Source organism: Astatotilapia calliptera, chromosome 12 (assembly GCF_900246225.1).
Source record: "Astatotilapia calliptera chromosome 12, fAstCal1.2, whole genome shotgun sequence".
In the NCBI taxonomy this organism is placed as follows: Eukaryota; Metazoa; Chordata; class Actinopteri; order Cichliformes; family Cichlidae; genus Astatotilapia; species Astatotilapia calliptera.
In genome coordinates this window covers 16,329,737-16,347,481 of record NC_039313.1, presented here as the reverse complement: position 1 = coordinate 16,347,481, position 17,745 = coordinate 16,329,737, and the positions used below count along the sequence as shown (strand labels likewise).

At 38.7% G+C, this 17,745-nt stretch overlaps 1 protein-coding gene across 2 annotated transcripts in view; it reads left to right on the top strand.

Annotated features, from left to right (window-relative positions):
- The window catches only part of LOC113033572 (netrin receptor UNC5C), a 184,688-nt gene that overhangs the window by 76,343 nt on the left and 90,600 nt on the right, over positions 1-17,745 (top strand). For both annotated transcript variants that reach the window (XM_026187526.1, XM_026187527.1), the window contains exon 2: positions 13,338-13,574. In XM_026187526.1, coding sequence (XP_026043311.1) covers positions 13,338-13,574 — 237 coding nt within the window. The remainder of the gene's footprint in view (positions 1-13,337; positions 13,575-17,745) is intronic.

Genomic DNA, 17,745 nt, shown 5'->3' with positions numbered 1-17,745 from the left:
CAGAAGCAGTATCAAAACAGCACAGACCATATCCTCTAATACAAAATGTTCCAGAATAATATGTCATTGCTCTTGTCTTGTGCCTCTGTGATATCTTAATAAAATGTATTCTACTGTTTCCACATTTGAACTCTTAATCTTCTTACTTATATGTGGCCGTGTGTTGTAATTACAGAGCATCCTTTAACACCATGACTGGACTGGAAGTTCCGAAAGTGGTCAAGTAAAAGTTAATGATGCATACAGGCAATTCCTTCTCCATATGAACTGAATATGAACCTTATACTTTCCTGTGTAACGCTGTCATGCATTTTCTAACCAGCAAATTTGTGAATACATAATTAACCGCAGAGTGACTCTGTGTTTAGTGGAATTAAATTATGTTTTGAAATGGAAATGAACGTTAAAATTGAATCACCTGTGGCATAAAACCCACAAACCTTTACCCATGTTTCCACACAGCCATTTTCCTAATGTTCAGTCCCCTATTAAAACCCTTTCCTTAAAATCCTACTTTAATAGTATTTTGATTGACAATCGTTTAATTGGTTTATCTGCAATAAGTGAAATAAACCTTTTTCCAGATTAATATTATCTTTTGATCTGCACCATACTAGCGGGAAATCACAAAGGATAATCTGCTTAAGAGTAGTGTTTGAGCTAGAATGCACAATCTTTCTGAGAATTTAGACAGTAAATACACAGAGCCATGAAGCTTTAACTTTTCTTCGTCTTAAAGATGATGTGCTGACTCGTGACACTCTTCTGCTGCCTTAAGCTCTTAGAAAAGGGTGAAGAAAAGAAATATTTCAGTATAAAGTAAAGACATCTTTTCAAGGTAGGAAGACTTTACTGGCAGAAGGTACTTTTTATTCCACTTGCCCCTTTTAAAACATTTTGTAGTTTTACTGCCTGCTGCCATTTGAGCTTGTGAAGTTTCTCACAGCTTTGAACTGTATACCCTTGCCTTCGGTCTTCACTATTTCTGTGCTCACCAGCATGGGTTACATCTGGGCCACATGTCAGAATGGTTAGCAATCAAGTGCTTCTCAACAAACTGATGACACAACAGAGCAACTCTGGCATTCCTATAGCCAGCACCATCTAAGCACCAAGCCACTGTTGGGTGAAATGCTCCATGTTTATTCTCACCAGTAGTATTTTTAACACCAATGACAGAAAGAGGGCATGATGGAGTTAGTTAAAAATGAATTTTTAGTACTTTTAGTACTTGTCATAGCTGTGTGAAGGTAGGCAGGAATGGTGGATCCAAGAGCTGGACTCGTGGAGGCAAAGTTAACTCGAAATAAACGGCTTGTGGGTTTGCAGACAGAACCGAAAACTAGCTAAACTGGGAAAGCAAAACTAACAGGCAGGCAAGTTGGCAAACAGAACACACAGTGAAGAATGCGGGACGACACAACGACGAGCGGGGGAAGACGCAGACACTAAATACAAGAGGTGAACAAGACTGAGAGGAAACAGCTGGGAGACACGGCTGACACTGATTACACTGACGAGACAGGGAGAGCACAAAACTGAACACACTGACATAAGACACAGACCTTCAAAGTAAAACAGGAAATGCACAGACTGGATTCAGAGACACGGTACAGACGGAGAACAGAGGGAACACATGGGCGGACACTAAAAAGAGGGAGCACGGAACCCTAAAAAGTATAAACACAACATCAGAATAAACTGGTACACAAGATTATCATCATGATAATAATAATAAACTCAAAACGCTGGGTCAAGCAACCCAGGACCATGACAGTACTAGTAAACACAGAGATCTTTTGTTGAGTCATGTATGTTGTGTGGTACACAGTAAATCTTATTCATCCATCCATGATATAATCATCATGTCATCTATTAGTGGGTGGGCTATATTAGGAAGCAAGTGAACATTTGGTCCTCAGAGTTGTGTTTATATCATGCGGATAGCTTACCTCTGAAACCCCCTGCACCAGGATGCATGGTGGGAAGAAAGCATCCAGCAGAGGAAACACGATGCTTTTACCAATACAATGAAGCCATTGTGTTCATTTACACTGAAATGGTTATTAATAGCTTATTTCATTGTAACATTCAACAAATCTTGGTAGTATTTACAGTATGTTCTAGCTCTGACCTTGCCCCAAATATGTCAATTACTTCAGGTCTCTCAGCTCAGAACTAGATGTCTAGAGTATATGTCTTTTTATAGGTTTCATTCAGGCCCACTATGAATTTTCTTTTCCTTCTGGTCACTTGAATTTATCTGCGATTCAGCCTTGTATGGGCTGGCAATGTTCTTCGCCCCAGGGGCTGATGAAACCCATTCAAAAACCCATTGTGTAATTTTAAAAGTCTTCGGATTTCACCAAAATAGAGCTGAAAATAGAATAAGCCTGTTTCTTTCCTGCTCCTCCTCCAGTTTTCTCCATCTCGCTCACACAACACGCTCACAGAGGCTTACTGTTTAGATGCCCGTGCTTGTGTGCTGTAACCATTGCTTTACTTCCAATAAGCTCAAGTGAACCTTGATCCAGAAAGTAGTGCTGTACGAAATAAAAGGTAATTAGGACACTTCCTAATCTTTTCTTCCTCATCTTGCTCTCACCATAATGGAACAAAATTCCTTGGCGCTTTTTATGGCACATTAGTAATCCTGCCATTTATTTTTATAGCTATAAGGTGTGAGCTCGAACCCAAAGATGTTGCTTTCAAAGAAATCTTAATTTGATGCATTTTAAAACAGTGTAAACAATCCCAGACAAAAAGAAAAAATACAAATCAAAGACAATTTAAAAAAAAGATTAAACCTAAAGGAGAGGAAAAACTAATGAGAAGGATAATAAATAGGGAAAAAGTGTTGATGAAGAAATAGCTTTACCATCTTTAGTCAGGCCAGTGACCTAGTTTAAAAGTCAGAGAAGGTGTATGCATTACTGAGCTAAAATAGAGACGAGAGAAACTGTTGTTTACTGTGTGTGCATGACAAAAGAAAGCAAGAGCGAAAAGTATGGTCAGTAATGTCTCTGTAATAGGGTCAGATACAGGAGTCCATTATGAAACCCCCTGGAGGCTCTATTTATAGTGACCAAACCGGGGGGAGGGTAGGTAGGATATATAGAGTAAGAGAGGTTGTGAAAAATGTGGAGAGTTTGAGATGAAGTGGTAACGGAGAAAGAGAAGAATGAGCGAAGGAGGATGGAAGGAGGTGGTGTGTGGAAAGATGCCAGAGAGCAAAGCAAGGAGATGAAGCATTGGGGAAGTGTGTGTGTAGATGGATAAAGGCGTGAAATGGGGATTGAAGATGAGAGCAGGAAGTGCGGAAATATGCCAGAAAGAAAAAGGAAAGGATGGAGGGAAGATTGAGAAGGAGGAGAGAGACACAGCGGGTGGGGGGGTGGGGGGGAGACGAGCGATTGTGGCTAGGCGTGAGAGAGACCAAGTGTTGAAGTTGGGAGAGAGATGAGGGCGGCAGAGAGAGAGAAAAGGGATAAGAAGGGAAGAGAGAAGTGGTGAGCCTGCAGATGGTGAAAGGCATGAGCAGTGAAATGTCAGATCCAATTTTATCTACAGCTCTGAATAAGATCACCAAAATATGGGGAAATCTTCAAATGAAATAAGCCTGTAAGCTGTTTTTATCATTTGATTTTATTATTCCTGTGTGTTTGTGTCTGTGTGTATGTTTGCGTGTGTGTGTGTGTATGTTTGTGTGTGTGAACATATTGTGCTGCTTTGTCCTCAATAAATCTTCAAAACTGGGAAAAGCATTGAGTTTTAATTCCTTTTTAAGGCAAATGAGTAGAGCAGTATGAAGCAATTTGGATAAGGAGACAGGATGGAAGACACGGAAACACTAATGCATCTGAAGAACAGAAAGAAAAGAGTGGGGGGAAAAAAAAGAGTATGAAAAAGCCACAAGGCACAGGAGATCGGGTCCTGCACAAAGTGGCTGGGTGGGTAGAGTACTGTGTGAAATGTGCCTCTGGGGAACTGACCTAAGAAAGACGGATGGCTAAATCTATGTCATTACTCCACTGCAAAAGGAGAACGAGGCTGCAAACAATAAGAAGAAAAGAAGGGTAAGGTATGCATTATATGTGAATATGCATAGGTTGTCTAAGGAAACCAGGGAAGACATCACAAACCGAGATGAAAAGGAAGAGAGAGACTCAAACAGATAGGAGGAGGGGAAAAAATCATAAAGACCCATAAGCCTGCACGGAAAGATTCTGACAGGTGGAAAATTATGCAAGTGCACATGATGAACAGAGTGAAACCTATTTGGAGAATGAGATGTTGATCATACAGCCCAGACATGCACACCACCAGTTGGCCATTCTATTAGTTGTCTGCCTCACAGAAAAAACATTACCCTATCTCCCTGAAAATAGAAGTCCTTCCCCAGCCAGTGTTTTGATATTCTAATGCACTGCCCTGTGCTGGCTGCTTGTATTAATAGCGATACTGAGCTGTGATAGTATAACATGAATGAAAGCAAAGCCTCGCTTTTCCCTCAGGCCTGGGATAAGGGAGACAGAATCCATCTGGAAGATAACATTACACAGCAACTCACACAAGTTTGTACCCCCACAAGCTTACATAAGACTATGCATATAAATGAGGTATTCCGTCTGCATGTGGCTGTCTGTGATGTGAGTACAGTTGAGCCTGTGCGTAATGCCAAATTAAAGTTGTGCATTACAGAGCTGATAACTGTCCATGATTGTGAAATTACTATAATTATTCTTCTTCTGACTGTCCATGTGCTTCCCTGTTTCTCCTTGTGCACTGCTCTGTTTTTTTCTGCTTAAACGTTTGGTTTCTTACTACAGTATTACTGCATTATTCAATTTCTGAGAGACCCTGTGATTAATCAGTTTTGCAAATTACTCTTTTGGTGATTTGTAAGCTCCAGTTCTTTACACTTTGCCAGAAAACTGCATCATATTGTGAATCTGGGCAAAACAGATATATGTGAGAAAATATAAATGAAAATGATGTGTTGGTTGCATGACATCCATAGCTAGAGAGGAGGAGTAGAGAGATGAGAGACTTGCAGAAAATGGCCTGTCCTTACTGGTTCTCACACCTGACCTAGATCAGAAAGAAGACTCACATTATGGCCAAAGACTCGAACAGGTCTCCTCACCATGATCGTGTCAGCTGATAGTGTGCTTTCAGGAGTCACAAAGATGTACACAAAAAAACTACAACCAAAGCCTCATTGCTTGTTACCTACCTAGAAAGAGGAGAATTGGATGTAAGCACCCTCTACAGACCAGCCTGTGCTGTCCACTGAGGTGTATCAGTACACCTAAGCTGACTTGCACTGCAGAAACTGGAGATAAGCCCTGGCTTATGAGACATTTAAAGAGAAATGAGGCGTGCTTGATCTCAGGTTCTTCATATGTGGCAGAATACTCTATACTTTCCCCTTTTTTTTTCTTTTTGCCCCTCCATGGCTGAGCCAGATTACTTTACAGGAAATAGCTGAAGACGTGATCAGTAGAGAAATGGAATGACAGCCACAAAGTAAAGGAAAGGCAATAATGTGAGAACAAAAGATGCACCATGATAAGAAAAGTAACACCCAAGTCCTGTGAAGTATCTTTCTGTGTGTGTCTCATGTACATGTAATGCTTGGCAAAGACAGCTATATATATAAAAAAAAAAAAAAAAATGGATGCAGAATTTTTTCACACTGCCTACCTGCAAACACCCACGCATCAGCTGCTCCTGTGCGGCATGTGTCCCTGTTTAAAATGCGCCTGTGCCCAATTTTATATATGTGTGATGTATGTCCAACTGTGACTGTGCGAGTCATTTTCTCAATGTGACTTTTTACCAAACATGACTCAGGCGACACCTGAAGGGATTTCTATATCTCTGTTATTTTCCCTTTCATTACCTCCCTTCTTGTATTAATCACTTTGCTTTTATCTTAATTTTTTTGACCTCAATATAGCAGTGGTATCAGTGATCTTTGCAATTTAAATTTGCTTTGGGATGAAAGCTTCTGTTGACTTTTCATTTTATTAAATTGTTGAAGAAACTGATCTTATTGAATTTTTTAAAAATATTTGGCGAAGTATCCTGGCAAGTAATTTGTATGCTAAATTGGAATTTGTTCTAAAAACTGGTAAAAAAGTCAGGTCTGAAAAGTTGGCAGGCACACCCTGTGTGAATGTGACTTTCATGGTCAAATTCCTTCAGTGGTTGTTGGCATATGTAAGTCAAATGATAGCTAACCAACTCTATAGTTATTGTACTAGTGCCGCAGATGACTGAAATAAACTGTATTAAATAAATGCTAACTGAACAATTTAGAGCATTTAGTATCTGCTTTTATTCATACTTCTTTAAATGTGCAAGCACAGTATAATAACATTCATCTCAACACACATCATCCACATAAATACAGATGCAAACACAAATGCATGCACATGTATGACTGCATAATATTAGCACATATTGCAGCATGTGCATTGATTTTTAAAATGCACATGCTGCAATATGTGCTTACTATTCTCCGAACTGATTACTAATAATATGGAACTAAATAAAATGAACATGATCTGTTTGTGGAGATTTGGAGTCAAGTATGTGAGTTTGTATCTGGAGCTGTAAAATAGATATTTAAGCCGTGAATTTTGTAGACTATGTGAAGGTGTGCATGTGCTTTTAACACAGAGTGACACTTCTAACAAAGGAAAACATCAGAAAGTTAAAAAAGCATATTGCATAAGTTATTGACAAAAAGCATTTAGCTCCTTCATGTTTTTACATTTTTTTTGTTTTCCATTGCTAACTTGAATGAATTCTTCAGACCGCGTAGGCTCTATTACAGTATATGCTATAGGTTTCAACAAAAAGGCTGCAGGATACGTTAGATTTATACTTTTTTTAATCCTTCAGACAGGGGCTCTCTTTTTGGGTCTCTCAAATGAGGCAAGTTGTAGCCTGACTTGAGTCAGCCCTCTTCAGGCAGAACTGTAAATCTAGTTCCAGGCTTAGCTGGGGCCTTACATGTCATACACTAAAAGCTGGAGGACGCCAGCCAGCTGTCACTGTCTGCTCCATTCCTAAACAGTCTAACATTCACCTATCCCCTGCCTTTATGCATCACCTGGCATGGCTCTTGGCTATAACAAAAAGTGTCTTGTGTATATTATATCCATCAGGTAGACATGATTCATCAACCAGTCTCGCAGCACTTTTTGCCACACAAAATAACACAGTAGGTTTTTTTTTTTCTTGTTTGAGATTCCATGTAAAACTGCAACCAGCAATCAAGAGTCCTCATACTGATAATGATATAATCCTGTGTGTTTTCACGGATTTACACTGGTATATACTTCTCCTAAAGTTTATAATTAAAATATAGTTATGTTTAATTGAACAAAGTTAGTAGAATGCTGATGTGTCTACCCATAATTTACATAATCTTTCTGCTTGGAGAGTTCAGACTGAGGATAAAATTAAGTTTCAAACAGATGCAGAAAAAAATGTGAGATCACTTACTGCGTTGTTTACAAAGCAATGGGACATTCATGTCAAGTAGTTCAACAAACTTAGTCACTTGATCCCCTTTTTATAACAGATTTTTCTGTAAGAACAGCTCACACTGTTACACTTGCACACAGGTGGTGTTGTTTTATCATGATATTTGTGAACCACCATAGCTTTTCTGGTATTTGGTCATTCTGCCTCTCACGAGAACCACTTACAACCTGAAAATAACTCTCACAAATGTGATTAAAAAAAATCTAAAATACTTGACATTCAAAAGATAATATGTCAAGATTTTAACTGTGTGATTCCTAGAATACCATGACTACTTTTTCAATGTTGTGTCCACTAGTAAAGGCATCGTGAATAGCCTTTACCCATCAGACTGTGTAAGGAGTGCTTCGGTTTGTGAGTAAAAACAGGTTTTGACCACCAAGCTTTTTGTTTGTTTTGTTTTTTTAAAGGAAGCTAGAATGAAAATCTGTCTTAATGACACTTTTTAACAAAAGATGAAATTAGTTGGAGAAACATACCCTACTATAATAACAATATACAGTATATAAATCTTTAATAATGGTTTTATTAATAATGAAATTGCTCTGTTATTCTGCTCAGTTGTCCTGGCTTACAGGTATACCTTCAGGCAAAAGTGGGTAAATGGATCCTTACCCACACATATAGCTATTTCAAAGGATGAATAATTTAACAGGAGATGGGTAAACACTTAAGAAATTTGAGTACTGAATACGCAGTGGGAGATTGAAAAGAAAAAAAAATTCAAAAGAGAATATTAAAATCTGTCTGCAATGACAGCAAATCCTGAAAGCAGCTGAACGAGAGAAAGAGAAGGAAGACAACAGGAAATCAGAAATGCTCAACTGCTGCTCTATAGACATGGCTGATATTATTATGTTCTTTAGAGCAGAGGTCCCCAACCTTTTTTGCGCCACGGACCGGTTTATGCCCGACCTTTACGGCTTTTAAGGTGTCTCGGATAAATACAACAAAATAAAACTAGTACCGGTACCGAAAAAAGATTTATTCATAACACACGTGAAAAGACCCAGGAAAACCAAGTTAACGATAAAAACGATAACAAAATAACCCTGAAAACTGATAAAACCCCTGAAAACCATACATTTCACACCTGAGCCTCAACTCTTGCAGCCCGGTATCAAACGACTCACGGACCGGTACCGGTCCGAGGCCCGGGGGTTGGGACCGCTGCTTTAGAGTACTGTCTATCTGTGCGTGTGTGTGCGCACGAGCTTGCATGAACAGATGCTTTGGGCGGGTGTGGTTGCATGTTTGTGGACCTGCTGCTTGTCTTTTTGTTTTGCGTGTGTGTGTGTGTGTGTGTGTGTGTGTGTGTGTGTGTGTGAGTGTGAGAGAGAGAGAGAGCGAGAGCGAGCAAGAGAGAGAATGGTTGACATCATATATCCAATTCCACGGCAATGATACATTAGCCCTCTGCTGGGCCATCATCTCTCAGTCTTCTCAGTTTTCATCTTTCTCTTCACCTCCCTATACTCCCTGAATCACCTCCCTAAACCTTTCAAGATTCAAATAGGTCATTTTAAGTTGAATCTGTTAAAGTGTAAAGGATGTGTTTTTGTCCATATGTGTGTGCAGGAAAAAATGAGTGTAAGTAATGGGAAAATTGTATTTGTTGTGTTCATAAAACAATGTGTGTTTGTGAGAGACACAACCAGAGAGGAAGAGCGAGAGCTAGAGAACAGAGAAATATGGGAATCCTTTGGTGCATAAAAACACTTTTGCACCTTTACGTTTGTGCAAGTGTGTGCATTTTCCTTTGTTTTTGTATGTGTGAGTTGTGTAATTTGGCTGTAAAGATATGGATTGTTTTAGGTTTGTTTGGTTGTCTGTGGATGTGTGTATGCTGTCAATAGTGGTTGGATTAGGGGTAAAGGGGTGGGGGTGGGTGGCTACCATTTTATGTCTATTTACGGTGTGTGTGTGTGTGTGTGTGTGTGTGTGTGTGTGTGTGTGTGAGTTAGAGCATAGCCGTTTCTCAGAAAGTGAATGTTTTTGCAGCTGCTACAGATTGAAACTAACCGATAAGACATTAAGAAGTATGATTTCATGATTTCCACGGCTACTGCACTGATAGGCATCGCATGCTACTTGCAGCGCCAACAAAACAAGACCCAGGCACACATACATGCTCCTACTCAAGAGGCATTTTGACCTTATATGGCACTAAGTTTGGCTTTGTTTGGCATTAGGTTGGAGGAATGAATGCATTTTTTTTGCACTCTCCAGCATCAGCTTTTCAAATTGTTTACATATTTGTTTGTTACTCCTGTAACTAACAGGAAGATTTAAAAAGTATCAAATACTGCTCATATTGCACTTTTTCATGTAAAATTAACCTTGTTTTATGGAAACCATTCAAACCCAAAAATGTATTACTGATGCAAACCATTAAGTCATGCAAAGTCTGTGAGTAGCCTGTTGTTTTTACTGTACAAATATTGTAGTATTTGTCTTGTCAACAGGGGGTTGCTGCATACCATGTTAAATTATTTCAGCATTGTTTGCTTTTTTTTTTGCTCAATCTGTCAGTAACCTATTGACTTCTATACTGATTCCAGTGGTCATAATATTGTCTGACGTTCAGAGATGATTAGTTGCCTCTGATGATATATGTTTTTAGCAGATTTACAGATATTTATTGGTTTGGTTTGTAGGTATTCTAAGGTGGGCTTCCCTACTGACTTCAAGGAGGGAATAAATGGGGTTTTAGCCAGTGGCACATATTTACAACATACTGTAAATCGCACCTGGACATTGTTCTGCTACAGCCATCCATTAGTGGTGGCAGCATTCAGGCAAGACGTTTATGAGCTGGGCTGTTAGGATCTTTAAGTCACCCTGTCAGGAGATCGGGGGGAGAGGGGTAGGTGGGTGTGTAAGGAGGTGGTGAAACAAGAAAGAGGGATAAGGTTTAGAAGAGGAAAACAGATGGAAAAGGCAAAAGTGATGCGCTGTGAGAGGAGACGAAGGCACAGGGAAGATGCAGAAGTGGAAGGAAACAGTAAGCATTTGGGAAACAAAGCTTTTATTCATAGAGATTTTTCCCCCCTCCATCCTTCCCATTTTCTCATTCCACCAACACTCTTTTCTAGCTATCATGTTTCTTGTGCCAATCAATAATTTATAGCTGTCGCTCCAGAGCCATGAACCCCTTCAGCTCTCTGAATGACAGATGAGGGTGAGAATGATTATTGGGGCGAAGTGAAAAGCAGTAGGGGCGTAAAAGCAAAAGCAGGTTCATGAAGGGGAAAAAAGGAGCAAAAAATAGCTATACAGAGAAGGCGGTGCAGCAAGTGAGAAACTAACAGAGAAATGGCTGAATATGACACTGGATAAATAACCAAGTGTTGGAGAAAATTTCCCACAGATAATGAAATTATACAGTGAAAATGTCTACCAATTTCCATACTCTCAGAGAACTAATTACAGAACTAAGAGAGAAAATGTCAGCTTCGTGACATCAAAGTGGGGACGCTGCCTACTCATTTTCCCCCTATTTGTGTCTTGATGTTTTACCTAAGCTGCTTTTAGCTTCTAGCCCCACAGCACATTTCTATTCTCCAAGATAAGGGCCACAATTACACATGCGCACAAATGGATATGGTTGAGGAATGGAAGATTGTGTATGCATGTGCATAAGCACATAAACACATTTATGTGTCGTTTTTTTGGATGCTGCTTTTGTGTGTATTCACAGCACAGTTTATGTGCAATTGGAGAATTGAAAAATTTGGCCTGAAAAACCATGACGTTGTGTCAGTAGCGTTCTGTATTTAAATTTTCCGATGAGTCACAGATCTCCAGGTGAGGCAGTCACACACAGAGGCGCACACATACATACAGAGGTCTAGACAGTCCACAAGGTCCAAATGAAACTGGAAGGTGATGGAGTGGAGGAAACTTATACGTTAAAAACATTTGTTTGTGTGCGAGAGCAAGTGTGTGTTTGTATGAACTTTCGGAAAATAAGTGTATTGTGTCTGCCTCTGTGTGTGTATGTGTCTGTGAGAGAGAGAGAGAATGAGACCCTAGCTCTTCTCCCTCCCACCGGCTCTTGTAATCCTCTGTGTTTTGGCGACCTTGGCAACCTGGTGACAAAACATTCCAGGTGTCGCTTTGATTGAGGTCATGGGTGGGCGAGAAGTGAAAAGATGTTGGAGGTAAGGGAGCAGGATGGACTGAGAGGAGGATAAAGTTCCTGATGGCCTCGGGGTCAGCCATTCAGTTTATTCAGTCATTTCCTGCCTGTGTGTATATATTTTCCCTGCCCATTTCTTTATTTGCTCTTCTTCATGTTTTCCAAAAACATATAAAGGAAAAGTTGTAGATTTAAAATCTGAATAAAATGGATGGAGGTTATAATTATGTTATTGATAATTAGTTTTTTGTTTGTTTGTTTAGAAAATTTATGGTTTTGGCTCACTGTTGTGTACATTGATTCATATTTTGTTTACATTTACTCTCAATCAGGGGTAAATATGGCTGCTGAAGGTGGGATATGGCAAGTCAAACTAAAGAGCATTATTAGTTTAAATTTAAACTTATGACTGACCCAATGTAATGGTGACACTAAAGGCTACACCAGTCCAATAAGGTCCATTACCTTAAACCTTACCACACTGTCTAGCGTGGTAATACATTCCCCTTTTTAAATTCATAACATATTACCATTTTGTTAATTTCTGGGCGATAAAGCCTCTGTGTCTTTGACTGACATACAGAATCAGGCACACAACCTCTTTTGTACATCTGAAATTAAATGCCACTTTAAAAAAAAGTTTTTGATTGCTCACTTCTGTTGTGTACAACTGGCCAGATGCTGTGCCATGATCACAACTTTATTGATATCTATAACATGAACACATTATAGCAATGAGAAGGGAAAAAAGGAGGCATAAGTGTGACCATCTGCTTTAAGTGAGCAACTCCATGGCATTAACTGGTAGCAATACCAGACTTCCGCACAAAAAAATATAAACTGACTTTATATTATAAAATCTTCACCTGAATATGATTTGGTTTCTGTAAATTGGAGATGCCAGTATGCTGCTCCAGATTATTCCATGCATTTTAAACCCTGGTGTTGACCCTACCTGTACAGCTTTGACTCTGCATGAGAGAGGTAGTGCTGTAAGTTACAGGCATGTAAATGTATATTTGATTAGTTTGTGATTTAAGATGGACAAATACTGCAGGTTTTTTTTTCTGACAGCAACTCACACTGCAAATCTTCATGGGTATTTCTCCAAATCCAGAACTTGTATGTGCTCCCACTGAAAATGAACAAAAGCCCCTGATTAGTCTTGTCAACTGGCAACCAATTTGTTGCTAAATTCAGGCTAAATCAGTGTACTTTGTCTGCTTGGCTTACTGCTGTGAGTAATCTCATAAAGGATAGCTCCAGTGACTAGCTCCCAAGTTTTTGTTGTATGCTTGTTCAGGAGCTTTACTCTTTTTGCCCTCTTTCAATCAGTTTTCCTTCATTGTACAGTCTTAATTTTATTAACTTATAAAGTTAAGACACATACAAAGCCAAGAACGTCTTTTTCTTATGGCTCTAATGGCTAACAGAGTGCTATAACTGGACTCCATAAGCAGGTGTACTGTATAATGATGAGGGGGGGAAAGCATAGTAGTTTGGATAAAACAGATATTACTGATGAAATCAAAGCAATTGAATGAATACAAGATTCACAGTTCCGGCTTCTCTCTTAAAACAGACTAATGAACAGGGGAAAAACATTTGAACACTTAAATTTTCCTTCTCTTTGCAGTGAGAGATGACGAAGATTTCCTGAGTCTGAGTGAGCTCCCAGAAACCTTCCCTTCTGACCCACCGGAACCCTTACCTCACTTCCTGTTTGAACCTGAGGAAGGCTACATTGTCAAGAATAAGCCCGTCAATCTCTACTGCAAAGCAACGCCTGCCACACAGATTTACTTCAAGTGCAACAGCGAGTGGGTCCATCAGAAAGACCACACTGTGGAGGAAAGGGTTGACGAAAACTCAGGTAAGCAAAAGCTAGCACACACATCTAAATAGAGATTTACTTGGACTTTAGCAGAAAGTGGCTGTAAGGCAACTGTCAAACTTTTTGAGAGAGATTTTTTTGGATGAAAAAACAAAACCCAACTGTACTTTTACGTCGAAACAGCTGGAAAATAAATTGCTTTTTAAAAAACAAACAAACTAGAAAATAGCAAAAATGCTCAACATATTTAGACTTAACTCATTAAAATCTAAGAATTATGTATTGGTGGAGGAGCTTTCTGGTGTATGTGTACGATTTTGCAAAATCTGTTTCTAACTGGCTTGTAGTGACTAAGGTAGGCAAGGCATTATAAGTGTAGAATCTGTCCATCTTAGTCCTGTAACCACAACATAGACTTCATAGAATACATAGTTAAAATTTTTCTGCCACTCTATTCATAGAAAAGCTCATCTTCAATTAATTGTGATCTCTATGTTTTGTTTTGTTTTTGTTTTTTTATTTATTTGTAAGTGTGTGAAAGTGTAGTTCATGATTATAGTTATAAACAGTATCCTTCAAAATATGGGGCAAATGACATGTCTTTTGATTCAGTGATTCAGTTTTGGGGGTCATGACTATCCTTATAATGACAGGTGACAAAAATGTAATGTATTTAAATTAATTCATTTACTGATACCAAAACAAAATAATAATAATTTTTAAACACTGTGAAAACAGAAAATGAGCTGTAAGCATGCAGCTTTGAACAAGAGGTGTATTTATCATTTACACATATATTTGACACAGATGTTACTTGCCATACATCATACAGAGGTTGTTTGTATTACATGTTATTTAAAATCAGACCATTAAAATGGGCTTTTAACATGCCTACACTGCATAGTCAATTAAGTCCCCCTTTCCCTTTTGATTTATCTGGGCATTTGTCAGTGTCTGGCCCTGTTGATATTTTGCTCTTTGTGATGTGTCCAAATTTTTTGTCTCACTGGTACACTGGAAGCTCACAGGTTAAATCCATTATTCAGATGTTTTATTTGTCCAGAAAGGTAGGTCACATGTCAGATGTGTGTACACAGCTGTCCCACTGCCAGTGCTGTACTGCGATGTTCAGAGGACAGTTTAATGGGATCCACAACGATGTACTGGATCGCAGCCAAAGTTCCACACTTGTCGCTTGACAGCACATGGTATTACTCTGCAGGCTAGGTAATGATGAATCATGCTGTTGCTTTGGCAGGAATACAAAGATATACACAACCTGGTTTCTTAGACTTAAGGTTGACGTGAGCTCAGCTTATGGGTTTCCACCTGCTTGATAATAAGCTTCGGTCCCCAGAGCAAGCAAAACTGAAACACATGCTTGGCTGGAAAAAACAATTGGGTCAACAAACAGCAGCATAAATCAGAATTGTTATTTTGGCTTATGCATATCTCTCTCTCTCTCTCTCCCCATATATATATATATATATATATATATATATATATATATATATATATATTAGCGGTGCAACAATACACAAAATTCACGGTTCGGTTTGATACTTTGGTGTCACGGTTCGATATTTTTTCGATACAAACAAATGTTCATGTTTTTTTAATTTGTCATTTATTAAAATTATAAATATATATTTTAACTAAAAAGTACAGTTTTTAAATTTAATGTCGCTGAAACAACAAAGTAATAAAAAAATTAATCTATCTGATCAAGAAATCACTCATCTTTGGAAAAGAGAGTTTATTACAGAGAAATGTCTCTTTCCAAAATAAAAGCTATACTATCCGCTTCTTCTGGGCTATATTCTCAGCAGCATATTAAACATATCAGGTCCCCATAAGGCGAACAATGTGCTAACGGCTGTCTAAATGACTCGGGTAAAGTTTGTAGCATCCATGCTTGTTGCTTTTGTCTGCTTCCACTTGTCTTTGCACTAGGATGATGTCGGCATAAATGTGCAGTCATATTCGTTGTGTTCCCACTAGTGCTGTCAGCGTTAATCTGAAATGACGTTAACGCCACAACACGGCAAATCTCCGTTAACGAGCTACCGCGGATCGCCCCGTGCATGGGGCTAGACGGCCAACATGTTAATGAGCTAACTGCGCTAACGCACTAGTTCCCACCAATGTAACTGAGCATTGCGTGGCACATCCGACACACTGTTTTACTTTTGTCCATGACGTGCTTACCTTCAGGGTCATACGTCACATGAAAACCAAAATAATTCCAAACGCCAGATCTGAATGAGGGTGGGAGAGGTTCAATTTGCCATGTTGCAACAAGAGCTTAACTTCTGTCTCGCTAGCTTGCCCTGCGCTGAGTGGATCTGCGTTCGACTACTCCGCCTAAGCTGCACTGTCGAGCGCAGATCCACTGAGCGCTCCACACAGACAGCATCGTCAGAAGGAAAGTTGATAAAATAAATTAAAAATTTTGTATTGTTCGATACATATGCGTACCGAACCGAAAGCACTGTATCGAACGGTTCAATATCGATACGAGTATTGTTGCACCCCTAATAAATAAATATATTTTGTTGCAAAGAACATCCCGGAAGCAGAAATTGTGCTGTATGTATACGTTCTTTCTTTGATGTTCTAGTTGGTGTCTGCTTCAGTTCTTAACCAAATCAGACACAGAAACAAAGGTTCGTATGCATATAGTGTTAAATACTATTTTCATAGAAGGTAAATTAAAATAGTAGTAATTTCTCTTCAACTATAGCATCATATCCCCATTGTGTTGCTTGTATTTGATTTCTTAAACATACTTTAAAAAAATGTTTTCCCTTTTCATCTGTCTTACTGCTTTCTAATATTTGAGTACTAACTTTTTTGCTGAGAGCACAAACACAAAACAAAACTGTTAATAAGATGGTAAGTTGGCGTGCTGTCATCAGTTTTGTTTATTCATGAGTTTATGCTCACAGTCTTGCCCTCAGATCTTCCATCTTTCTTTCCTCCTCTGTCTCTCAGTGCTCAGTACTCAATTCATGTGCAGCTGCTAGTCATTTATTAGTCTTCCATCAGCTGTTTGCTAGCTGCTGTGTTTTGAGTTATATGTTACTGAGAGGATTTTTCTGTTTAATTAATGAACCATGGCTTTAAACTGTCCTCTTGTCTAGTAATTGACACTTAGTTATTAACATAATTTCGATCACCCAGTCTAAGATAACCCCCCCACATACATCAAGTTCTTTTTATTATGTTTCTACAGTAGATTTGTAATTGTGTATAAAGCTCATTTTATATATTAATATCAAATATCATATTTCCGAGTTCTACTGTCTGTCCTGTCTGTTGAAATTGTCCTCTCTTCCTCCCCTCACATCCAACCTGTCGACCAGATGGCCGCCCCTCCCTCAGGCTGTCTCTGTCAGAGGTTTCTTTCTGTTAAAAGCGAGTTTTTCCTTCCCACTGTCACCAAAGTGCTTGCTCATAGGTGTTCATGTGGTTGTTGGGGTTTTCTTTGTATTATTGTAGGGCCTTTACCTTACAATATCAAGTGCTTCGAGGAATCTGTTATTATGATTTGGTGTTATATAAATAGAAAAGAGTAATCCTCGGGTCTTGGTCAAACATGGATTAAGTTTTGGAAGTTTTGGATTTTGGAACTGCTCAAGATGTGTTTTAGTTTGCATAATTTGCTGCTCTAGGAAATTTCATCTCAACCACACAATAATCAGTATACACATACAAAATATGGCAACTGAATAATTAAATAGAGCTGGTGATATCGAAGATTGCGTTAAGTCATTGTTGTTGTTGTTGTTGTTTGATAACAGCAATTTGATTACAATAATGGGCAATAATTTCTCTGCTCTAAATAAACAGATGAAAAGTGCAAACAACACAGTTGAAATGATGAGAGAACGCCTTTTTTGGTGTCAGACAAAGCTTTTAGTTCACTTTGAAAATATAGGCAATGAAATTAGAAAACTAATTACAAATGCTAGATATATGTATATATCTGTATAGATAGATACAGTATTATAGTACACAGTTTTAGTTAATCGCTTAGAAATCTATTGTAGGGTCTTTGAATTTACTGTGTGTGCACTGTTTATCTGTTTGTCTTTGGTAAAACCTATACTCTGTAAGCTGTTTACTTCTCTTTGTTTCCTGCTGTTTCAGCAGCACAGCTAGAAGCTTTGACCCCCATACTGCTTTTATTATCTGTTTTCTTTCTCCC